The 25382-nt window shown below is 44.8% G+C and overlaps 1 protein-coding gene across 4 annotated transcripts in view; it reads left to right on the top strand.

Annotated features, from left to right (window-relative positions):
- LOC103118024 (protein cordon-bleu) overlaps positions 1-25382 on the top strand; it is a 182805-nt gene that overhangs the window by 149795 nt on the left and 7628 nt on the right. For all 4 annotated transcript variants that reach the window (XR_009544703.1, XM_060171551.1, XM_060171552.1 and 1 more), the window contains 4 exons: positions 3348-3445; positions 6620-8442; positions 9879-9998; positions 10599-10850. Coding sequence is in view for 3 of the 4 variants with exons in the window: in XM_060171551.1 (XP_060027534.1) it covers positions 3348-3445; positions 6620-8442; positions 9879-9998; positions 10599-10850 (2293 nt within the window). In the remaining variant the exon portion in view is untranslated. The remainder of the gene's footprint in view (positions 1-3347; positions 3446-6619; positions 8443-9878; positions 9999-10598; positions 10851-25382) is intronic.

The raw sequence follows: 25382 nt of genomic DNA, 5'->3' as shown, positions 1-25382 counted from the left end.
TAGAGTCTTCCCCACAATTCCTCTAACTTCAGCAAATCACACTGATTTGTGTTTGTTTTCCTGATTTCAAGCTCACTCTTCTCTCTATAAGCATCCGTTATTTTTAGATCTTCACGGTCACTCTATACTTAATTATGTTTTGATTTCTTCTTTCTTCTAAGTTCCTTCTTAACATGCAAGCTTAGGCACTGATCTGTACTTCTACACAAATTTCATGCTCATTGGACAGACTAATTTGTATGCCTTAGCATGCAGCAATCTAGAAATTCCTTCTTGTTACACATTTTAGAATCTTCTATTGTGGTGGCTGGTGTTGCATGATTCCATTGAACTACCTACATTGCACCCTTTTTTTAGATAGATAGGTAGATAGATAGATAGATAGATAGATAGATAGATAGAGAGAGAGAGAGGCACTGAAGCACTGTTTTCACCATCCATGGAATTCTCATAATGCTGTTCCTATTATTCCCATGTGGGGTTGAGTATGCAACCCAGTGCCTCATGATTAAGTACATGATTAAATCATGTACTATACCCACTAAACCATCTCCTAGGCCTCAAGAGATGTTTCCTGTATATAATGAACATTGATATGTTTATATTTCTCCCTCTGTGAGGTCATTTCTGTAAGAGAAATTGTCAAAACAGAATAATGAGCCAAAATTCTTACAGGTTGACATTATTTGTTTAAATTTATTTCTTAAAACTATTTTATGTATTGGGGGTCAGGCAGTAGCACAGTGGGTTAAGCGCAAATGGCACGAAGCACAGGACCAGCGTAAGGATATCGGTTCAAGCCCCCGGCACCCCACCTGCAGGGGGTCACTTCACAAGCAGTGAAGCAGGTCTACAGGTGTCTATCTTTCTCTCTTCCTCTCTGTCTTCCCCTCCTCTGTCAATTTCTCTCTGTCCTATCCAGCAACAATGGTGACAATAACAATAAGAGCAACAAAGGCAATAATGGGGGAGAATGGGATTCCTAATGCAGGCACGGAGCCCTAGCAATAACCCTGGAGGCAAAAAAATATATATATTTATTTATTTTTATTGAGAGGATAGAGAGAGAGAGAAAGAGAGAGAGAGAGAGAGAGAGAGAGACCAACCAGCAACCAGAGCACTGCTGAGTTCTGGCTGATGGTGGTGCTGAGAATTAAACCTGCTACCTCAGCTTCAAGCATAGAAGACTTTTGGATAACCATTATGCTATCTCCCCAGTTCCTGTCTAAACTTCTTGATGTATGTTTCCACATTCCTTTCATATGAAAATCAGTAGTAAGGCTGGTCAATAGTTCACTTGGCAGAGAGCATACTTTACTGTACATAAGAACCCAGGTTTGAGACTCCACTACCACCTGGGAGTACCCTACAAAGAGGATTCTCAAGTGATGGAGAAATTACTCTCTCTTTCTCTCTTTTCCTTTCCCCTTTCTGTTTCTTTAACTGTTTCTACCTATGATTGAAAGGGAGAAAATGTTTTCTGTGTACAGTGGAATTGTGTAGGTGCAAAGTCCCAATAGCAGTAAATAAACAAGTGAACAACTTAAAAAAGTAATAATAATAATAATAATAATAAACAGTAATGACAAAAAGGCCTCATATTCATTGCATTCTCATCAGTGTAGGGCAAATTCTTATAGTTTAACATATATCAATTGAAGCATTTATCTTTATTTACTTTTTGGTTATTAATATTGTTCCGTTCTCATGTAGTGATGTCATTTTGAGGTAAACACAAGTGTCCTGAAATAAAAGCTCAGATGAATAATTGTCTCATTAAGCTCTAGGACTCCTAAACCAAGAACAAGAAAAATGCTCTGTTTCCTATTTCAAATCCAGTTTTTATAACATGGTCCATTTTTATTTTCTCCACCATTTACTTTGCTCAATATTTAAAATAACTTTCCTTAAAACATCACCCATATGAAAAAGGAAAACACAAGCTTAGTAAAATGCATTCAGATCATTAAGTCCAAGGCCAAAGCAAAGGGAGAGACAGTTTGTGCCTCTCTGGTCCTTCCTAATTACTCCTGCAGGCAACAGCATCTTCAACTCTCCCTTTTGTCTGGCTTGTCAGTGGACATTAGCTGAGACTTATCCAGAGGCCACTTCCTGCCTCCCCAGGGCTCACAGTCACCAACAAAGAAAGACTCATTTATGAGAATTCAAACTTGGCTGCGTAAGTGAGGCTTGTGCACTGCCGATTTCATGCATCATTATCTGGGCCTGATTAGCAATGATGGAAATTGGTCCTCAATTTTAATAATCAACGTAGAAAAGCTTCCAGCTTGCTCTACTGTGGGTTGCCCCTTGACTGTCCATGTCTCCTGCAGTTAGAAAAAATACACAGGAGCCCTTGAAAAGACACTTTTTAAATCTCCTTGGGAGCAGTCAATTCGTGGATGCTGCCATCCCACTGATGCATGGAAGGCATGAGTTTATCTTTCTGAGCAAGCTGGCCTCTCCTTGATGCTCAGGGCTGCAGGCTGTGCTGTGCTCTGAGCCCCTGGCCTGGGCGGTCCTCAGCTGGCTTTGCAGAAACCATGGAACCTGGAGCCCATGCAAACTCAGGCAGCTCCTTAGTCTCTTGGGCACCTCATTTTCTGCCTGTACCTCAGCAGTCACCACACAAACTGCTTTATAAATTGATTGAGAGGGTGAGACGATGTTTGTGTGGAGGAGTTCTGTCCTGAGCCTGGTACAAAGGGTCTTTGTGACTCAGAGGAATCCAGGCAGCAGTTCCATCAGGAGCTTCCCCCAGGGGTCAGAGATGGCAGCTGTCAGGACTGAGGAATAGCTCACTGGGCTAGTGCACTGCTTTGCCATGTGTGCAACCCAGGTTCCAGCCTGGCCCTCACTGCATTGAAGAAAGTTGTAGTCTCTTTCAGTTTCTTTCTTTTCTCTTCTCTCTCTCTCTCCCTCCCTTCCTCCCTACTTCCTTTCTACCCCCATCATAAAGAAGGAAGAAAGGAGAGAAGGAAGAAAGGAAAAGGACGGAATAGAGGGAGAAAGGAGGAAGAAGAGGGAAAAGTGCAGTGCCAACTGTTACTACTATCACTGTTGTTCTGATGTTGTTGATATCATTAACATAACACTACGCAAACACAATATGCATATCTCCCTCTCTCTCTCTCTCTCTCTCACACACACACACACTAACACATACCCTTTGTGTTCCAATGACCTCAAGGATAGCAGGAGTGAGTGTGTACATGCGTGTGTGTGTTTGTAACTGCATGAATCTCAATAAGTTGAACCTGCCTCAGTTATCCCCAGGGGAAAAGAAAGAGAATTAAATGAAAACTAAGAGAAATGAGTGTTCCTCCTTTTCCTTTGTTCCTCCCTAGAGCCGAAAGAACTGCTGCAATCTCAAATGATGAAGAGAATGTGTTTATCTCTGGACAGTTCCAGAAGGTGCTCACAGAGCTGGATGAAGACCTGGAAGGTGAGCACCAGCCTCCCTGCATGCTGGTGGTGGTTGAGCGGCAGTGACTGAGGAGGCTGTCTCCTCACCAAGTGTCAACTGCTCATGTGAGGAAGAGGGGTGCAGGGTAGAACAGCCTGTGTCTGAGGGTGAGCACACAGACATGTAGAGCTACTGAAGGCCACTCTCACCCGGGCTGCCAATAGTGCAGGGACGGTTTGAAGAAACTGCTTAAAACCTGTTCATAACCATCCTAATTGTGTACCTTAAAAATCGCCATCCAAAGCAGGGCAGCAGCACACCAGTTGGGTGCACTCAGTACCATGCTCAAAAACCAGGGTTCAAGCTCCAGGTCCCCACCTGCAGGGGTGAAGCTTCACAAGCAGTGAAATAGGTCTACAGAAGTCTCTCTGTCTCTCTTCCTCTCTATCTCCTCCTCCCCTTTCAGTGTCTCTCCGTCCTAGCCAATAAAATAGAAAGAAGGAGAAAATGGTTGTCAGGAGTGGTAGATTCAATGTGCAGGCACCAAGCCCCAACGATAACCCTGATGGCAATACAAAAATAAATAAAAATTGAAAAAAATAAAGCATCATCCACCAGGCCAGCAAGTAACTTACTTGTATAACCTGCTGCTTTGCCATGTGTGTGATCCAGCTTTGAGCCTGGCCCCTATCCCTTCCTCTTTGTTTCTATCTGAAAGTCAGGCTGAAGCTGTGAACCCCTGGAGATGTACTATACACATTGTACAGACATTAAGGAAAATAAAAGGTCTCTAAATGAATTAAGAAAACACTAAGTGACACAGATAAATGGGTTTCTTTGCTAAGACTTCCACCACATAACTTGTTAACATCTGGCATATCCTTTAGGGGAAAATGACAGTGAGCCTTTTTTCTGATGGACAACTCTCATCAGTGAGAGAACAGACATAAATCTAGGCTATTTTGTAGATGTGTTTGAGGAAAACAACACCAAAAGGCCAAAGCAAATGCCAGTGATCTCAGTAAATAAGCAGGGAATCTTTCAAACAAAGACACAGTAAAAAATAAACACTAGAATTTAGATATTTGTCATGCCTTATTTAAAAGTTAAACAGAAAGAGGGGCCAGGTGAGGTGGTGGTGCACCCAGTAAAGCACATATGTTCCAATGCACAGCATCCCAAGTTCAAGCCCCCATCCCCTCACCTGCAGGAGGGACACTTCACAAATGATGAATCAGTGCTGCAGATGTCTCTCTGTCTCCCTCAATCTCCCCCTTTTTCTCTGTCTCTATCAATAGAAAAAGAGGCCACTGGGAGCAATGGAACTATCATGCGCACATCAAGCCCCAATGCGGGAGGTGGGGGGGGAGATTAAAGAGAAAAGAAGGAACTTATTGTGGATGTGACCAGTTTTGTCTTAACTGACTAGGACATTTTCTGTCCTTGGAATATTTTACTGACAAGGTGAAAAACCTAAGTCAGCCTCCCTGTGTCCATAGAGCTTTTAGGACCAGTTCTGAAGTGTTGCCAACTTTTTTTTTGTCACCAACATTGTACCTGGGCCTCCATTCCTATACAATGTTCCTGTCAATCATTTACCTTTTTTTTTTATTAGATAGAACAGAGAGAAATTGAGAAGGTGACAGACATGGAGAGTAAGAGAGAGAGATACCTGAAGATCTGCTTCACAGCTTATAAAGCTTCCCCATTGCAAGTAGGGAACAGGAACTCAAGCCCCAGTCTTTGCACATGGTGATCTGTGTACTCAATCAGGTGTACCACTGCCTAACCCCAGTTATCTGCCTCTTAAAAGAAGTTAGAATCAGGACAAGTGGTCCCACTGTGGCCTGTTCTGTATTTTTTTTTTTTTTGCCTCCAGGGTTATTGCTGGCACTTGGTGCCTAACACTACGAATCCACTGCTTCTATAAGCTACTTTCCCCCTTTTGTTGCCCTTATTGTTTACTGTTGTTGTTGCTATTATTGTTGTTGTTGTTGCTGTCTTTGTTAGATAGGACAGAGAGAAATCGAGAGAGGACAGAAAGAGAGGTGGACAGATAGACAGAAAAAGATAGACAACCGCAGACCTGCTTGACCACTTGTGAAGTGATCCCCCTGCAGGTGGGGGATCAAGCGGGGGGGCTTGAACCAGGATCCTTATGCAGGTCTTTGCACTTTGCACCATGTGCACTTAATATGCTGTGTTACTGCCCAGCCCCCTGTTCTGCATCTTATAAACAAGAACAAGGTGAAGGTCAGAGCCCCAAACTCCCTTCCTGTTCCATGCTGAAATAGTTTCTGGAAGATGTAGATCTGGACATCTGTCTTTGCATTGGAATGTGTTGGCAGAATGTTCACCAAAACACCTTCTCCGAATCATCCTGCATCCTCTGTCACATGAGAGTTGAGATTCCTGTTCCAAGCCGGCTTAACTTATAGATCCCAAAGAAAAGTGTAGCTTTCAGGTGTGTATAAATAACACATACAGTCTGCATCCCACAATGACGTTGGGTCCATACTCCCAGAGGATTAAAGAATAGGAAAGCTATCAGGGAGGGGAGGAGAAGGGAGGGGATACGGAGAGCTGGTGGTGGGAATTGTGTGGAGTTGTACCCCTCTTATCCTATGGCTTTGTCAGTGCTTCCTTTTTATAAACAGAAAAAAAATAAAACATTTAAAAAAATAACACACACAAAATACCTCTCCAGTGGGGCCAGGCTGTGTGGCACCTACCTGGTTGTCCACATACATCACCATACATGAGAGTGATGAAGCAGGTCCTCAGGTGTCTCTCTTGTCTCTCTCCCTCTGTGTCTCCCCCTTCCCTCTCAACTTCTGTCTTTATCCTAAATAAATAGAATATTAAATAAATTAACTTATTAAACATTTTAACTTTATTTTATTTGATGAGACAGAGACAGATTGGGAGGAAAGGGGGTAGAGAAAGAGAGAAAGCTTTACCACTCATAAAGCTTCCCCCTTGCAGGTGGGGACCAGGGACTTGAACCCAGGTCCTCGTGTATGGTAACACATGCACTTAACCAGGTGCACCACCACCTGGTCCCAAATAAATTATTATTTTTTTAAAAGGATACAATAAAAATAATAACTCTCAGGTTCCTCTGAGGAAATCCAAGCCAAGACACACTGAGTGGTGGGTGTGTGGCCCATGTGAGCAGCACTGCCTGTGACCTGTGTTTGCCCTTCTCTGCAGACATGGAGGAGACTTACGAGACAGACAGCATCTCTCTCAGCAACTCTGTCAATGGTGTATCAGGCCACTGCACCCAGAACACCACAGCCCCTGGCAGTGATGAGGACACCATCCCAGTCACATTCATCGGGGAAGTCTTAGATGACCCCGCAGACTCAGACCAGTTTTCCAACAGAAACAACAATGCCGGTTCTTTTGACCTGAGTAGAGCCCCCCAGCCGTGTTATCAGGCTGAGCACAGCCGGAAGCCTGCTTGGAAGAGAGAGGAAGTGTCCAGCTCCTGGGTTCACTCCCAGGACAGACAGAAGGAGATCAAACTGGCCTCCAGCACCCAGAAAGATAGGAGCTCGGCTGGAGTGGAACCCAGGGCCACAGGTGCTACCAAGGTCTGCAGACAGGACCTGAGTGCAAAGCAGCAAGACCAGGAACCAGGTCCCATTCCCAGCTTGAAGACGCAGGTCAAGGAGAGAGAGAGCTCACAGCCACCCAGAGAGAAGGAAGGAGACAGCAAGAAGAATGGTGCCCTGGTCCCACCATCATGGTACCAACGAGACCAGAATGCAGGGGGCAGTTACAGGCTGAGGCATGGCCTCACCACATATAAAATTGTCCCTCCTAGATCAGAGATGAGGTGCTATGACAGAGGGGTATCCCTCTCGACAGGCGCAATCAAGATTGACGAGCTGGGCAACCTGGTAAGTCCCCATACAGGAGGCAGTAGCAGGACTGTGGCTGTGAAGGCAGAAGTCCAGCCCTCAGGGAACATCAGGGATTTCTGGAGAACCAGCTCTGTGGAAAGACATGTGAGCCAGTTCTCCCAAGCCCCAGAGGGCTCTGCCAAGGAGGTATCCACTGTCTCCATGACAGCCAGGCCACAGGAAGAAAGCAAACCCAGAACAGACCCCACCTGCCCTGGCCCCCAAGGGGCAGCCCACCAGGAAAACAACAGGAAACACATAGAAGAGGTGAAAAGTCAGCAGCCCAGGGCAACAACCACCTGCCAGCGCAAGGCTGCAGCAGGGAACAGCACAGAGGTCTCCTTTCTCAAGCCCCAAAGAAGGACATCCAGTCAGTACGTGGCCTCTGCCATTGCCAAACGGATAGGGCCCCCCAAGACTCCAGCTGATGTTGCGACAAGGTTTAATAACGCCCAGAAAGCCTGTGAAGGCGGCAAAGGCAGACCTGCAGCCCTGAGCACCAGTGAAAGCCCCAGCCCCTCCCAGATACCCAAAGATGATGCAAAGCCACCCCCAGGCTGCCTTCGGGGCCCCAACAGGGAAGAATCAGCCATAACATCCTGTCCCAGAGTGGAAGGCAGCAACCCTCAAGTGAAGTCACCTACTCAGGACAACCCCACCGACACCCACCAACACACAAGGTCCTATGTCACAGCTTCCCAGTGGGATTGTGCTTCTTCAGGGCACAGCCAGGGGTGGATTGGGAAGCAAAGCATGAGTCACCAAGGGGCCAGCTCAGCCTCCAACTCCAGGACCCTGGCACCTAGCTCAGGGAACACTCAAACTTCAGGCAAAGCCCCAGAGAATGGCCCCAGGTGGGGTCCCATCTCCAGTGAGCCTCCCCGCTCTCCCACTGGGCCCTCCACAAATGGTCATACAGAGTGGGGCCCCCCAGCAATGAGGGAGAAACCAGCAGTGTCCTGCCCTGACCAGCAGGAGGCTGACAGTGCTTTGCCAGCCAGCATCTTTGGGCCAAAGAAGAAGTTCCGCCCAGTGGTGCAGAGGCCAGCACCCAAGGACACATCCCTGCACAGTGCCCTGATGGAGGCCATCCACTCAGCAGGAGGAAGGGAGCAGCTTCGCAAGGTGAGTACCCAGGCCCCTGCCCCTGGGGATCTGGCTTTCTTTCCACACCTGTGGGCAGACAGGACATGGTCCTGGAGCATCATGAGCACTGGGCAGAGACACAGTGAGAGGGATGGCACAGACTGGGCATTAATTAACCAGGGCTCAGTCTTCCTCCCTGTGAAACAGCAGACAGGAACACTACAAAGACTAAGGCTGCTGGGTCTAAGCTTGTCTTTGTGGGCCTGGGAAAGACATCATGAGTAAATAGTCCATACACAGGGGCTGGGAGGTGGCACATGTGGTTAAGCATACACGTTGCCATGCGAAAGGACCTGGGTTTAAGCCCCTGCTCCTCACCTGCAGAGGGTGATATTTCATGAGCACTGAAACAAGTACTACAGATGTTTCTTTGTTTCACTCCCTATCTCCCCCTCCTCCTCTGTTTCTCTGTCCTATCAAAGAAGAAAATGTAGGCAAGCTGGGGAGACAACATAATACTTCTGCAAAGTCTTTCATGCCTAAGATTCCAACATCCAAAAAAAAAAAAAAGATTCCAACATCCCAGGTTCAATCCCCAGCACCACCATAAGCTAGAGCTGAGCAGTGCTCTGGTCCTCCCAGTATCTCTCTCACTAATACACTAACATATATATATCCATCAGGAGCTGTGGATTCTTCATGCAAGCACCAAGCCACAGTTCTAACCCTGGTAGAAGTAAAAGAAAAGAAAAAGCAATATATATATATCCACATGCAGGCCCGGGGTGTCAAGAGGCAGAATTGGTCCTAGAACAGTACACTCATCTTCCTTCCTCATCTTCTTATCTCCCTTTTGCAGATGAGAAACTGCACAGTGAAGCCACGTGACCATGCCCAAGGTCACTCTTCTAGCTGACAGGGACTCGGGGCTTTTATTCCCCCCTCTACAGGATCTAAAAGCTCATATTAGCTAATCCAAGAGGTGGCACACCTGGTTGACAGTACATGTTACCATGTACAAGGACCTGAGTTCAAGTCCCCACTCCTCGCTTGCAGTGGGAAAGCTTCAGAAGCTTTTAAGAAGCTACAGGTGTCCATGTGTCTCTCTCCCTTTCAATAATCTCCTTATCTTTCAATTTACCTCTGTCATATCTAATAATAAAAAAGAGAGAAAAAAAAAAAGGATGAAATGGCCACCAGAGCAGTGGATTCATAGTGCTGGCACTGAGCCCCAGTGATAACCTGGTGGTGGTAATAATAATGATAATAACAATAATAATAATAATAATAATACTCTCTGGGTGTAGATGGCAGAAGGTCCCAAGCCTCTCCGTTGAGAATTCTGCTTTCTAACAGGGAGCAACTATAGCACTGACCCTGGATCCATCTGCTGAGAAGCAGTGGTTTTCTTAGGTCCTACCTGACCCTTAAGCCTTTCTCCACCTCCTGAGTAAAAGTGACACTTCATCTTCCAGACACCAGAGCACTCTGAGGAGAGGGGACCAAAGAAACCATCCTACATAGAGTCCGAGAGCGAGCGCTCGGCATTGCTGGCAGCCATCCGAGGACACAGAGGCACCTGCAGCCTGCGCAAGGTAAGAGGGCCTTCCGGGGCCAGGGGCTGGCTTCACACACCTGTGACCCTGGTGGGGGATGCAAATCCTGGCAGCTCTGCAGTTTTCCCTTGGGTGTTCAATCTGTCCTGGTGCCCTCAAGCCAATCAGCAGGGAAGTAGCACTATAGGGAAGGTCTACCACAAAGTGGAGGGGAGCACCCCCAGATCTTCCCTCCCTGCTCTCCCCATGCACCCAGTACTTGACCCAGGAACCATGTCCGGTGTGGTTTAAGGCCCCTGGGACTGTCCCACAAGGGGGTCACAATGGGTGCCTTCAGAAAAATCTGCTGCACCTCTAAAATGTTTGATGCCACCTCATGACTGAGGTCTCTCCTACTGTTTGGGGTAGCCCATCCCTTGGCCCATGTAGGGAGCTCAGGGCTCAGATGTCCAGTCTTGCACTTTCAAAGACCTCTGTGCCCACCATCCCTGAGGTCCTCTGTACAGCCTTAAAGACATCCCAGAGAGAAAGCTTGACTGTCTGACTCACTGACCATGCCCTGACAGATGGGCAGTAGGGGCTCAAACCCAGGTCGTTGTGTATGGAAATGTCATCATTATTGTTACCATCTTTTCCTAGGTGTCATCTTTAGCCTCTGAGGAGCTCCAAGGCTTCCGAGATGCCTCACTGTCTGCACAAGGAGCTGAAAACCTCAGGACAGAGAATCTTGGGGTTCATCCCCCACCCCCACTGCCACCCTCACCCCCTCCAGCCAGTTGGGCCCCCTCAGCACCAAGGGCCAGCTCCGGTTCCTTCAGCAACCCAGCTGATGCCAGGCAGGCCCTGCTGGACGCCATCCGCTCAGGCACAGGAGCTGCAAGATTGAGAAAGGTGATGGTGGGGTACAGTTGAGGGCTCCAGGAAGGTGCTGGATGTCACCTGCAGGTGTACTCTGAATAGTAGTAACCTCAAAAAGATGCACCCCAACCCAGTAAGAAAGGAGCCACACAGAGGACTTGGGGGAGGGCTCAGCTGAGCTCCCAGCTGTTGTAGGTGAAGCGGATTTCCAGGCCTGTGGGAAGGTCAAAGCTCTTAGGGAAATCCCTATGGGCCTCCAAGGTTGTCCCCACAAAGAAAAAGAAAATTAGGCAAGAAAAACTTTATTTTATTATTTTATATTTTAATTTTTATTTATAAAATGGAAACATTGACAAGACCATAGGATAAGAGGGGTACAATTCCACACAATTCCCACCACCAGAATTCCATATCTCATCCCACCCCCTGATAGCTTTCCTTTTTTTCTTTATCCCTCTGGGAATATGGACCCAGGGTCATTATGGGGTGCAGAAGGTGGAAGGCCTGGATTCTGTAGTTGCTTCCCTGCTGAACATGGGCATTGGCAGGTTGATCCATACTGCTAGCCTGTCTCTCTCTTTCCCTAGTGGCACAGGGATCTGGGAAGGTGGGGCTCCAGGACACACTGGTGGGGTTGTCTGCCCTGGGAAATCTGGTTGGCATCATGGTAGCATCTGGAACCTGGTGGCTGAAAACGATTTTAAGACAGAAAGCAGAGCAAATTGTTGAATAATCATGAACCTAAAGGCTGGAATATTGAGAATGAAGACTGGGGGTTTATTTTATTATTTTTTAAATTTTTCTTTGCCACCAATTATTGCTGTGACTCTGTACCCTTAATATGAATCCACCACTCTTAGTGGTCATTCTTTCCTTTTTATTTCATTTGTATTTATTATTATTTTTATTATTATTATTATTATTTGCTTGATAAAACGGAGAAATTGAGGAGGGGAAGATCAAGTGGAAGAGAAACACCTGCAGATCTGTTTCATTACCCATGAAGCTTCCCCCCCTGCAGTTGGGGAGCAGTGGCTGGAACCTGGGTACTTGTGCATGATAATGTTTGCACTTAACTGCGTGTGCCACCTCCCACCCTTAACAAACTCTTTTTGCCAGTGAGTCGCATACATAAGCACCAGCAGAACACTACCCAGCTTCCCAGGTTCAGGTTCTTCTATAGGCTGTTGGCAGACCTAAGTGCGATCTGGCTGGCCCTTCTGCTATTGGTCCCTGAGGTAAGCCTTTGAGTAGCAGGGATGGATCATTCTGCCATTGGTCTTTGCAGGATGCCTCATTTGCATATCAGAGTCCATAAATATGCCAGAAACCCTTTTCCCTGGGATTTCCTTCTGACCCTAACCTGCCATTAACAAGCTGAAAGTCCATTTCTGCCAGTCGCCCCTAAAGCTGGCACAGGGACAGACTGGATATAGTTCTTCTGCGCGTCCTGGAAGATGCCTGGCACTCAGGACCTCTGCCTGAATAAAAACTGCCAGAAAACTTGATTCTTCTTTTTCCCTCTCTCCTGCCTTTTTTTTTTTTTCCTTTGCCAGTGGAGTGTTTAGAAGGTACTGAGTCCCTTGGGCAGAGTGCATACTCTGGTCTGCTGCTTCCCTTGGGTCTTGTGTATGCCTCCTGCCTGCTTGCTGAGAGCAGTAGGCTTTGTAGGCCCTGATTCCCACCTTAACATCATGTTCAAGGTGCTTGGCTCCTCAGGTTTCTCTCATTCCATGATGCTTCCTGGAGTTTCACTCCCTGCCCATTTCCTGTGGGTGTTAGAGTGGCGCTCATACTAGAGCAGAGACTGGGGCACAGTTTTCTGACAGATGATTTCCAGGTCTTTAGCTTCTGTTTCCCGTGTACCTGTACACCTGAACTCAGTGTAAAGTTGTTCCGACCTATTTCCTTTTTTTTTTTTTTTTTGCCACCAGGGTTATCACTGGGGCTCAGTGCTAGTACTATGAACCCACCTTTCTTTCCTTTCTTTCCCCCTATTTTCAGATAGAAAAAGGCAGAGAGAGAGGTAAAGACCTCAGATCATTAAAGCTTCCCCAGTGCAGTGGGGGCCAGACTCAAACCTGGATATCACACATGGCAAAGCAGACACCCTCCCAGGTGAACTGGCTTGCCCACCTGAGCGTCTGCTTTAAAAGCAGATTTTCGGGAGTCAGGCGGTAGCGCAGCAAGTTAAGCGCAGGTGGTGCAAAGCGCAAGGACTGGGGTAAGGATCCAGGTTTGAGCTCCCAGCTCCCCACCTGCAGGGAAGTCAGTTCACAAGCGGTGAAGCAGGTCTGCAGGTATCTATCTTTCTCTCCCCCTCTCTGTCTTCCCCTCCTCTCTCCATTTCTCTCTGTCCTATCCAACAACAATGACATCAACAACAATAATAAGTACAACAATAAAACAAGGGCAACAAAAGGGAATAAATAAATATTAAAAAAATGATTTTCTCACCTGGTTAAGTGCACACATTACCATGTGCAAAGACCCAGGTTCAAGTCTCTGCTTCCCACCTGCACAGGGAAAGTTCACAAGCATTAAAGCAGGTCTTCAGGTGTCTTTTTGTCTCTCTTCCTCTATTTCTCCATCCCCTCTCAATCTCTTTCTGTCCTATAAGATAAATAAAATAGAAGAAAAGGGGGGGTTGGAGCAGTAGATTCATAGTGCCAGCACCAAGTCCCAGTGACAAACCTGGTGGCAATTTACAAAAAGACAAGGAGGGTGGGCAGTAATGCACTAGGTTAAGCCCACATTGTGTGAAGCATAAAGACTGGCGCAAGCCCATTTCAAGCCCCCAGCTCTCCACCTGCAGGCAAGTCACTTCACAATCGGAGAAGCAGGTCTGCAGGTACCTATCTTTCTCTCCCCCTCTCTGTATTCCCCTTCTCTCTCAGTTTCTCTCTGTCCTATCCAACAGTAACAACATCAGCAACAACAAGAATGGAAAAATGGCATACAGAATCAGTGGATTTGTGGTGTACCAAGCCCCAGCAATAACCCGTGAGGCAAAAAAAAAAAAAAAAAAAGACAAGATTTTTTTTCCTAGAGTATGGAATATTTACCATGTACCCCTTTAAGTCATGTTTATAGTGAAGGCACCTCCATGCCCACCCTTTATTCTGTGAGCATTACCTGAGAACCCACCTGTGGTAGCTTCTCAGGATAAAAGGTGAAGGAAACATTGTCTTTGTCTCAGGGAATTTTAAATCAAGAGAGGAAAAAAAAAAAGAATGTATGTTCTTGACCTAAGAAATGTTTCACAAGATAGGAGGGAATATGGGAATATGTCTGCTGGAGCACACAAATTATTATGTGAGAGGAGGACCCAGGTTCAAACCCCCAGTCCCTACCTGCAATGGGGAAACTTTGTGCATGATGAGGCAGTACTGCAGGTGTTGCTGCTCCTTTCTGTTTTCCTATCTTTCTTCATCTATCTTTAGACTATCAAAAAAAAAAAAAAGCTTCTGGAAACAGTAGAGCTGTTTAAGCACTAAGCTTCAGCATTAACCCTGGTGGCAAAAAAAAAAAAAAGAGAGAGAGATTGAGGATACCTATAAAACTTAGAACAAAAAGAGTTTTGCCAATGTTTTCCTCTAAATATTTGATGATTTCGAGTTTGATGTCCAAATCTTTGATCTATTTGGAGTTTTCTTTTGATCATGGTGAAATGCTATGGTTCAGTTTCATTCTTCTACATGTTTCAACCCAAGTTTCCAACACAATATTTTTGAAGAGACTCTCCTGTCTCCATTTAATAGTTTGGGCCCCCTTGTCAAAAAATTAAATGTTCATAGAACTGGGGGCTTATCTGTTCTCTCAATTCCATTCCAGTGGTCACTTTGTCTATTTTTGTTCCAGTACCAAGCAGTTTTTTTAAACTTATTTATATAATAAAAAATAGAAAATAGCAGGGTTAGGTGGTAGCACAGTAGATTAAGTGCACATGGCTCAAAGCGCAAGGACTGGAGTAAGGATCCTGGTTCAAACCCCTGGCTCCCCACCTGCAGGGGGGTGGTCGCCTCACAAGCTGTGAAGCAGGTCTGCAGGTGTCTCTCTTTCTCTCCCCCTCTCTGTCTTTCCCTTCTCTCTCCATTTCTCTCTGTCCTATCTAACAACAATGACATCAATAACAACAATAATAATAACCATAACAACGATAAAACATATAAAACAACAAGGGCAACAAAAGGGAAAAAATAGCCTCCATGAAGACTGGATTCATGGGGCAGGCACCAGGCCGCAGCAGTAACCCTGGAGGTAAAAAAAAAAAAAGAAAAAGAAAAAGAAAATATTGACAAAAACCATAGGATAAAGGGGATAAAATTCCACACATTTACCACCACCAGAGTTCCATATCCTATCCCCTCACTGGAAGCTTTCCATTCTTTATCACTCTGGGGGTATAGATCCAGGATCATTATGAGGTGCAGAAGGTGGAAGGTCTGGCCTCTGTAATTACTTCTCTGCTGAACATGGGTGTTGGCAGGTCAATCCATACTTCCAGCCTATAACTACTTTTCCCTAGTGGGTCAGGGCTCTGGAGAGGTGGGATTCCAGGTACATTGGTGAGGTTGTCTGTCCAGAGAAGTCAGGTTGGCATTATGGTAGTATCTGCAATTTAGCGTCCAAAAAAAACATTAAGATATAAAGAAGTACAAATATTTTAATAATCTGGAACTTAAAGGTAAGAATATCACAGATGAGATTTGGGGTCTCCATTTTGGAAAAAGCTATTTTAGGTATATTCCAAGGGGCTCATCGTGACTTTACTAATTTTTGCCTGAGCCCAACAGCTACCATGCAGGTGGACCAAAGGTATTATCTGGGAAGATGGTATCAGAGTTGGAAATAGGAATAGACAGCTGGATCAGGGAAGAGAGTAGCTCCCAAATATGGTAAAAGTATATAAATGTTGTTAACTGTAATGCTCATCTATTTAATCTGAGGCCCATATTTGTCATAAGAGCCTGTGTAACCTCTGCATCCCTGTAGGTCTGAGCTCACATTCTGTGGTCATGGCCAAGAACATTTGAGGCTGTACTAATTTTAGGACCGATCTTCCTCAAGTGGTAGAGTATGTTGCCCACCCTCCCTTGGGAGAATGGGACAGTCCCTACCATTGTTGTTCTATATTGAGGGCAAGGTCCTGTAGGGGCCTACAAGGGGTCCATTATGTTGTTCCTGATGGAGATGACCAGTAACAGTAAAGAGAGGGATCTGTTAGAGGTCTAATATCATGTCTGTGTGGGAATCCCAGGATTCCCTGACTAGGGCCCTAGGAGATGTAGCCTGATAGTAAGCAAAAGATTCATCATTAAAGTATACCAAGCAGGTTTGATTGCATAGTCTTAGTTTGAGATCTGGGGGTATGATACCTCCAGTCTTGTTCTTTTTTCTCAAGATGGTTTTTGGCAAGTCTAGATATTTTCTGATACCTGATATAGTTTTGTAACATTTTTTTCTTTTCTGTTAAAGAAATTTGATGGGGCCATGATTATGTGCCTGTGGGTAAAATAGTTATTTTGATGATGTTAATCCTTCCAATCCATGAACATGGGATCTCTTTCCATTTCTTTGTATCTTTTTCTATATTCTTGAAAAGGGACTTGTAATTTTCAGTATGCAAGTCCTTCACTTCTTTTGTTAGGTTTACTGCTAGGTATTGGATTGTTTTTTACTGCTATAAAAAAAATCCAAAAAAAATTAAATAAAGTAAACAAGGCCCTACATTTAAAAAAAAATGAAAGAAAGGGAAAAGAAATTTTTCACAAAATAGGGACATAAGATTCCAAGGCCTGCTCCTCCTATGTAAGCAATGACACACCCAGTATGGCCTTCATTTCCAGCCTAGACGGATGCTTCCATTTCACAGGGGGAAGGTGGACACAGTGGCCCAGATGACCTGTCCCAGCCCTCAACAAGGGCAGAGCTCAGTGAACCTGGACTTCTTAGCAGCCAGACAGATAGGAAGGTGCAGAGACACGGACCCTCCCAGCTGCTGCTTTCCCATGGCAGGAATTCAGCCATGCCACCCACATGTGTGACCTGAAACTCAGCCTTGACCATGGAGATGATTAGTCCTGTGACTCCCCAGAGCCCACACCTGGGCAGGAGACCAGCAGCAGCAGCAGGGAGGCTCCTCTTTCCCAACCCTCAGGGCCCCAAGGTTCAAGTTCTCCCACCATCAATGGCCAGGGAACAGAATGGGAAAAATCACACCCAGCAGCAGTGCTTCCACCCTGGGTATGGGCTGCTCCTTCTGTACAGTGTGTCTGGTGACACTGGAATGGTTCAGAGGCACAACTTGGGCAGGAGACCAGCAGCAGCAGCAGGGAGGCACCGTCTTCTTGCCCCTTGGTTCAGGACTATTCTTCTCATTACAAGACTCCCAGGTGGGACTGGGCGGTGGCTCACCCAGTAGAGCATACACATTAACACCCTCAAGGACCTAGGTCCAAACCCCCATACCCACCTGCAGAGGGGAGATTTCGTGAATGATGTAGTGGTGCTGTAGGTGTCTCCTCTTCTCTCTGACTCTCTCTCTCACCTCTATTAAAGAGGGTTTGTCTCTTACTCTCTATTAAAATGTTAAAAAAAAGATTGCTGGGAACAGAGTGATAAAAGTATCAAGTCCCAGCAATAACTCTGAAGTTAAACATAGAAAAATAAGGAAGATATATTTTAAAAAGAGAGAGAGAGTTGGTTGAGTGCACATATTACATGACCAGAGACTCAGGTTCAAGCCCCTGGTCCCCACATACAGGGGTGGGGGGGAGTCTTCAGGTTTGGTGAAGCAATGCTGCAGGTGTCTCTCTGTCTTTCTCCCTCTCTCTATCTTCCCTTTCCCTCTCAATTTCTCTTTGTCCTGTCAAATCAAATAAATGAATTATTTAAAAAAAGGATAGGAAAGGAAAAGAGGGGAGGGGAATGTAGGGGAGGCGAGGAAAGGTAAGGTAGGGGAGGGGAAGGTAGGGGAGGGGAGGGGAAGGGAAGCAAAAGGAAGGGAAAGGGAAGAGAAAGGAAAGGGAAGGAAAGGAATGGAAAGGAAAAGAAAGGCTCCCAGGTAATCTCAGGTAAGCCATCACATGAGGCCAAACATTCACTGAGACAGAGAGACACCTGCAGCTCTGCTTCATAGCTCATGAAGCTTCCCTGCCTTGCAGTTGGGGACTGGGGACTTGAACCCCAATCCTAGCACATAAGAACATGTGCACTCAGCCAGGTGTACCACCATCTGGCTCCTATAACTCATACATTTTATAATTATGTAATATCTTGCCAGGAGTTTACTTCAAGCTAGAGGAAATAACCTCCTTTTTCTTTGTGTGCCATTCTAGCCCTCCAGCCCATCTCTTCCTCTATGACCTTTCTCCCACAACAGTGTGACCTCCGGGAGCTCAGTGCCCTGGGGTCTGATCTGCCCAGGGAACACAGAATCCTGCAGCTCTGTAATGGCTTCTTCACTACTCCCAGACACCACTTGTGATCACCACTGTTCACTTTCCATTTAAGTATCATTTTTCTTGATAGAAATGAAGAGAAAACCTAGATGTTTTTATAGTTTTTGAGTCCAGACAAATATAGATGAGAACCAGCAATATAACTCACTCCATTAGCATGCTGCTTTGGTGTGTGTGTGTGTGTGTGTGTGTGTGTGTGTGTGTGTGTGTGTGTGTGTGTGTGTGTGTGTGTACCAGGTTTGAGTGCAGTCCCTACTGCATTGAAGGAAGCCAGTGATGTGGGCTCTTTCACTCTTTCTGCCTCTCTACCTTCTTTGTCTCAAAGAAAGAAAGAGAGAGAAGAAGAAGAAGAGAAGGAGGAGGAGGAGAAGAAGGAGGAGAAGGAGAAGGAGAAGAAGAAGAAAAGAAGGAGGAGAAGGAGAAGAAGAAGAAAAAAAGGAAGGAAGAAATAAAGAAAAAGAATGGAAGGAAGAAAGAAAGAGAAGAGAAGAAAGAAGAAGGAAGGAAGGAAGGAAGGAAGGAAGGAAGGAAGGAAAGAAGGGAGAGAGGGAGGGAGGAAGGAAGGAAGGAAGGAAAGAAGGGAGGGAGAGAGGAAGGGAGGGAGGGAGGAAGGGAAATTTGGAGGGTATCTGGTGGTGGAGCTCCCAGTTGAATGTACATGTTCCCATGGGCAAGGATGTGGGTTTAAGCTTCACAAACAGTGAAGCAGATCTACAGATGTCTTTCTTTCTTCCTTTATGTCTCCTCCCCTGTCAATTTCTGTCTGTCCAATTGGATAAAAGTAAAATAAAGGAAAGAAAAGCCTATCAGGAGTGTTGGATTCCTTGTGCAGGCACCAAGATGCAGCAATAACCCTGGTGGCAATAAAAGTAAAAAAGAAGTATTTGGGAGAGAATTGGAAAGTGGTTTGACAGCTTAACAAATGCCGTGGCAAAGATGAGTTCCTCAGTCTGCTTTCTAGCACCACAGGGGAGCACCTTAGACAGAACCTAAGGTGCTCCCTAGATGGTGGAGTGAATGCATTGTACACTGTCTCCCTCTCCTCAAATCCATCCATTCCTGTTTCTCTCTGTCTCTTAAAAATTAGACAATAAAAATTGGGCTGAAAGGTGGCTGAGTGGCTGCTGCATGGGCAAGCTGAAGACCTTTTTTGCTTTCATCTCCACTGAGTGATTTTGTGCAAGTATTAGAAGGGAGTATAAAACTGAAACATAAATGGTTATGTAACATTTCCAGTTTTTAGGTATGTGCGTATATAATATTTTTATATACACATACATTGTGGGGAGGGGTGTTCCTGTCTTGTCCCCTGATTTTAAAGAAGAGTTCTCCTAGCACAGCTATTGGCTGAGTAAAGAGGGAAAGTCTGGGTGGAAACAGATCCATCCATTTTGCTCAGAATATAGAAATCGAGAAAAGAAGGAGGAGAAGAAGAAAGGGAGAAGAAGAAGAAGGAAGGAGAAGGAGAAAACAAAGCTTGGAAATGCGTTCAGTTCCCTCCTGTTTAATAGCCTTTCTAGGGCTGCAGGCCATAGTGGAGTTATGGAGACTGTACGTACCAGTCCCCAGAAAGAGCCAGAACTTAAGATAGCATGTAAGAAGTATCTATCTTCGAAGCACGAAACACCAGCCAACAAGGATCAGGATACTTGAAGGAAAGTAATCAGTGTGATCCCTCTGGGCCCCCATTATTATGTCTTTAATGCCCAGGCCCTGGTCTAGCAGAAGAAGCCAAGGAGAGACCAACAGACCCCTGGCCTCAGGAATAGCACAAGGAGTCTGGGAGAACGAGACACCTGCAATACGCAGAGTGGAGCCTCCAGCAGGGCACCGCACTCTGGAGAGAATTGCAGAGAGACATGTAGAGAGCTCTTAGGAATGTTCTGTGCACCGAGGCCAGGGATTAGTTGGAACAGGACCCAGAACCCACAAAGGGCACAAAGGGTCCAGTTTCCACCAGCCTGACTAGAAAGCATCATAATTCCTGGGCATTGAGCACAGTGTTCAGAAGGTCTTGCCTCAGTCAGGTGCAGAACTTGGACTGTCTTAGCATAGCTCACTCTACACAGCAAAGCTTAAAAGGAATAGTATGTCACATAACTGCAGCCCAGAACAAAGACCATATGTGTGGGTAGGCATACAAAAACACTAGCCCCTCCGAAGGTGAAACTGACGATGTCTGGATTCAATCCAATGTCACCAGGCAAGCAAAGAGAAAGGAAAACATGAAACAGTATAAGCTGAAAACCAGTCCATGGAAAGTACCCCAAAATGGACACAGATGTGAGAATTGGCAGAAGGGATAGGAAAGCAAATATACTACAACTCTATGTAAAGAATCCAAATAATGTCAGGTGTGTTCTGTGACCACAGCAGGAGTAAATTAGAAATCAATAACTAAATGAACTGTGGGCAGTGCTAGTATTTGGAAAACTCTGGGAGTTTTCCAAATGACTCTTGGGTCAAAGAAAATATAAATCAATAGGATAATTAGAAAATATTTTGAAGCAAATATAAAGTCAGGCACAGTATGAAATGTGTATGATGCTACAAAAGCAGGACTTGGAGGAAAAATCTCCACACTGTCACATTAGAGAAGAAAGGACTTGGGGCCAAGTGGTGGCACACCTAGTTAAGTGCTCACAGACCCAGGTTCAAGCCCATAGTCCCCACCTATATGAGTGGTGAAACAAGACTGCAGATGTCTCTCTGTCTCTCTCCCTCTCAATCCAATAATAAATTAATTAAAAGAAATTTATTGAGAAGAAAGGACTTGAATGATTTCACTTCTAACATGAGAGGTTGGAAAAAGAAAAGCAAAAATTAAACCTAATGTTGGCAGAAGAAAATAACAAAGGCCGCTCTCCCAGATCCGCTGGGAGTGCCAGGGGAGACCACCTGGGACCGAAACAAGACAGGACTAGAGTGACTTCAGGAACCCACCAAATCACCAGTGAGTGCAAACACATGTGGCTGGTGGACAGAGATGAGCCTAGGGAGAGTTTGAGTGGCTGGTAATAGTTCTGCAGTTTATCAGTTGGGGTACCACCTCCAGTCTGTTTCACCAACAAGGGGACAGCTGAAGGGAGGAGAGGACTCCCATGAGACTCACCAAGTACAGCTCTGAGCCTCCATTGCTGCTGCCCTCAGAGTCTCAAAAGCTTCTGCACCAGAAAAGTAACCACTACCCAAACCAAGAGACCCCTCACAGAATGGGAGAAGATCTTTACATGCCATACATCAGACAAGAGGCTAATAACCAGAATATAAAGAACTTGAAAATCTCAACAACAAAACAAATAACCCCATCCAAAAATGGAGGAGGACATAGACAGAATATTCACCACAGAAGAGATCCAAAAGGCCGAGAAACACATGAAAAAAATGCTCTAAGTCTCTGATTGTCAGAGAAATGCAAATAAAGACAACAATGAGATATCACTTCACTCCTATGAGAATATCATACATCAGAAAAGGTATCAGCAGCAAATGCTGGAGAGGTTGTGGGGTCAATGGAACCCTCCTGCGCTGCTGGTGGGAATGTCAATTGGTCCATCCTCTGTGGAGAACAGTCTGGAGAACTCTCAGAAGGCTAGAAATGGACCTACCCTATGATCCTGCAATTCCTGTCTTGGGGATATATCCTAAGGAACCTAACACACCCATCCAAAAAGATCTGTGTACACATATCTTCTTAGCAGCACAATTTGTAATAGCCAAAACCTGGAAGCAACCCAGGTGTCCAACAACAGATGAGTGGCTGAGCAAGTAGTGGTATATATATTACTCATCTGTAAAAAATGGTAACTTCACCGTTTTCAGCCGATCTTGGATGGACCTTGAAAATTCATGTTAAGTGAAATAAGTCAGAAACAGAAGGCTGAATATGGGATGATCTCACTCTCAGGCAGAAGTTGAAAAACAAGATCAGAAGAGAAAACACAAGTAGAACCTGAACTGGAATTGTTCTATTTGCACCAAAGTAAAAGACTCTGGGGTGGGTGGGGAGAATACAGATCCAAGAAGGATGATAGAGGACCTAGTGGGGGTTGTATTGTTATATGGAAAACTGGGAAATGTTATGCATGTACAAACTATTGTATTTACTGTCGAATATAAAACATTAATTCCCCAATAAAGAAATTTTTTAAAAAGTCATTGAGATAGCTGAGCTGGAAAAAAAAAAAAAGAAAATAACAAAGGCCAAAGCAGAGTTTGGTAAAATACAGGTTAACTAAGACAAGCCTTTTCTCTGTTTTTTTGATAAGAGCATTACAATTGATAAACCTCTAGCCTAGATTTTCAAGAAAAAATGAGAGAGAAGACACTTTTTGCCAATAATAGGAAGGAGAATACTTAACATGCTATAGGTTTTCAATATATTAAAAGGTAATAAGGTAATTTTATGAAAAATTTTAGACATATTTGAAAGACAAAGATACCAAAGCTCATTCAAGAAGAAATTGATAACCTAAGTCTTCCTTATATGTTAAATATTAAATATTAATTTGAATTCAGAAACACTCAGACACAATAAAGAGTCCACTAGGCCCACATGACCCACTGTAAATTCTACCACACATACAACTATTTTCAAATAGTACATTCAAGATTTTTATGGGAATATCACTGAAATTTTTCCAAGAGGAGATATAACCTCCAGTGACAGTATTGCTTTAAGACCAAAAAAGAAAGTCAAAGGTATTATGAGAAGGGTCTGAAAGGTGACACACCCAATTGAGTGCACACATTACTATGTGCCAGGACCCAGGCCCAAGTCCCCACATCCCACCTGCAGGAAGGAAGCTTCACAAGTGGTAAAGCAGTGCTGCAGGTGTCTCTCTGTCTCTGTCTCCCCCCCATACTTCAATTTATCTCTGTTCAATCAAAATTTTAAAAAAAGGTCACAAGGAATGGTGGGTTCATAATGCAGTCAAGCCCCAGATTGCCCAGAAGGGGGAAAAAAGATATTATGAAGAAATGGTAGTGTTTCTCATGAACATAATGACAGAAGCCTAAATAGAAATTTAGCAAATCAAATCCAACAGTATGTCAAATGGATACCATCACTATCTCCAACAATGCAAGGTCGAGTTAATTTGAAAATGACTAATTTCTGATATTAAAAAACTAAAACGTGATCCCAGGACATCAGTTGGAAAATCAGAGAAATTCAACATACCATCTAACTCTTTGTTTCCTTCATGGCTACTGTGGGTACAGAACCTACTATACTGTAACATTTCCTCAGCATCTACTGCTCACCCACTTCCTCCCCACCACACCCTAGAAACCAGCCTCATCAAGTCAACAAAGCATCTAGATCCTTCAGACAGGAACATTGTTATTCTACAAGCTTCAAAGGTCAGGAAAAAAATGAGATAAAGAGTTGATTGCATGCTAGTTGCAATCTCACATACTAAGCACAGGGAGTTATTCTTCAACAGACCTTGTATCTTTCCTATTTCTTGACTACTTGGGCATTCTGAAATGAATTTATCACTTTCTTGTTACTGTTTTATAGAGTAACAAAGCTATTTCTTTAAAGCTAGAGGTAGCTCATCTCTAGCAGTGTCTAGAGTTTAAAGAAAAGCACACTGAACATCTTATTTGAAAATAATACCACACTCTAGCTCACCATGTTACCATGTGCAAAGACCTGGGTTTGAGCTCCCCACCTGCTCCCTACCTGCTCACCACCTGCAAAGGGGACTCTTCACAGGTTGTGAAACAGATCTGCAGGTGTCTCTCTCTCTCTCTTTCTTAATCTCGCCTTCCTATCACAATTTCTATCTGTCATATCCAGTTAAAAAAAAAAGAATAGAAAGGAAAAGTAGCCACTGGGAGTGGTGGATTCGTACTATAGGCACAAAGCTCCAGCAATAATCCTGGTGGCAAATAAATAAATAATAATTTTAAAAAATACTACCATACTCTTTCCCACTTGTGGGGTGGCTTTTAACTATCTTAGCAGCATTTACTGCTGTTGTTCCCACCTTGGTTGAGAATTGTTCTCTCCCTGGCTTTTGGAAAGCATCTGCTCAAGGACACTCATCTCCTTGGGGTTCCTTTTCTGTGCCCAACCCTGGGCGTTGGCCTTGGAGTTAGACAGAGGAGCTCTTATCTTCCATATCTCCTCTTCCTCCTCCTCCTGCTTGTCCTTCTCTTCTCCCCCTCCCCCTCTCTCATTCTCTCATCCAACAGAGCCCATCACCTTCCAAACACTAGTGTCTCACATCTACCTCCATCTCAAACCTGCTCAGTGTGCCCAAATTCTGTGCCAGTTCCCTCCAGAGCATTCATCCACAGCCTCAGTCCAGAACTGAATTATCTTTCCCAGTGTACCCCCAAGCTTCACATCTCATCCTATACTTCCCTTCTCAGCTAATTGTGGAAGCAGCTGAAGCCAAGGAGAGGCAGATAGATCTGGGGGCTGCGTGTTGTAGGTGATTGTGGTGCTTAGAGTTGGAAGGATTTTGTTCCCTCTGAACTATGGATTTCTTTGGATAGCACACTGGAGGTGGTGTGAGAGAACCAAGTTACAGCTTGGTTCAATTTAGAATCTGCTGAACTTAGTGAAACTGAAGTGAGAAATTCAATGTTCTTTTCACAGGCTTTCATTTGAATCCATGCCTTTTTGTTTTTAATATGAAAAATACTATTTGGGGCCAGCAAGGTAGCTCATGTAGGAAGAATCTGCTTTGTCATGTGCATGACCTGGGATTGAGCCAGCCCTACCCCACTGCACTGGGGGGAGTCTAGGTGCTATGTTGTCTTTCTCTTTCTCTCTCTCCGTGTGTGTGTGTGTGTGTGTGTGTGTGTGTGTGTGTGTGTGTGTGTGTGTGTCTTTCTATCTGGAAAAGTTAGCCTGGAGTGGCCAAACCCCTGTGATGACAATATTTTTATAGGTATTTAGTACATATGTATATATGTATGTTTTTCTATGCAAAAATGCATTATAACTTTTCCCAAAACAATACTGTATAATCAAAATTTCTGGAGTTGAGCTCTCAGAGATGTAAAAGAGCTAAGATATACATGCACTAGGACCCAGGTTTCAGACTCCCCTCGACCTCACTCCTGCTTCCCACCTGCAGGGGGA

Source organism: Erinaceus europaeus, chromosome 14 (genome assembly GCF_950295315.1).
Source record: "Erinaceus europaeus chromosome 14, mEriEur2.1, whole genome shotgun sequence".
In the NCBI taxonomy this organism is placed as follows: domain Eukaryota; kingdom Metazoa; phylum Chordata; class Mammalia; order Eulipotyphla; family Erinaceidae; genus Erinaceus; species Erinaceus europaeus.
The sequence above is the reverse complement of the archived record's forward strand: the minus strand, read 5'-3'. Positions and strand labels throughout refer to the sequence as shown.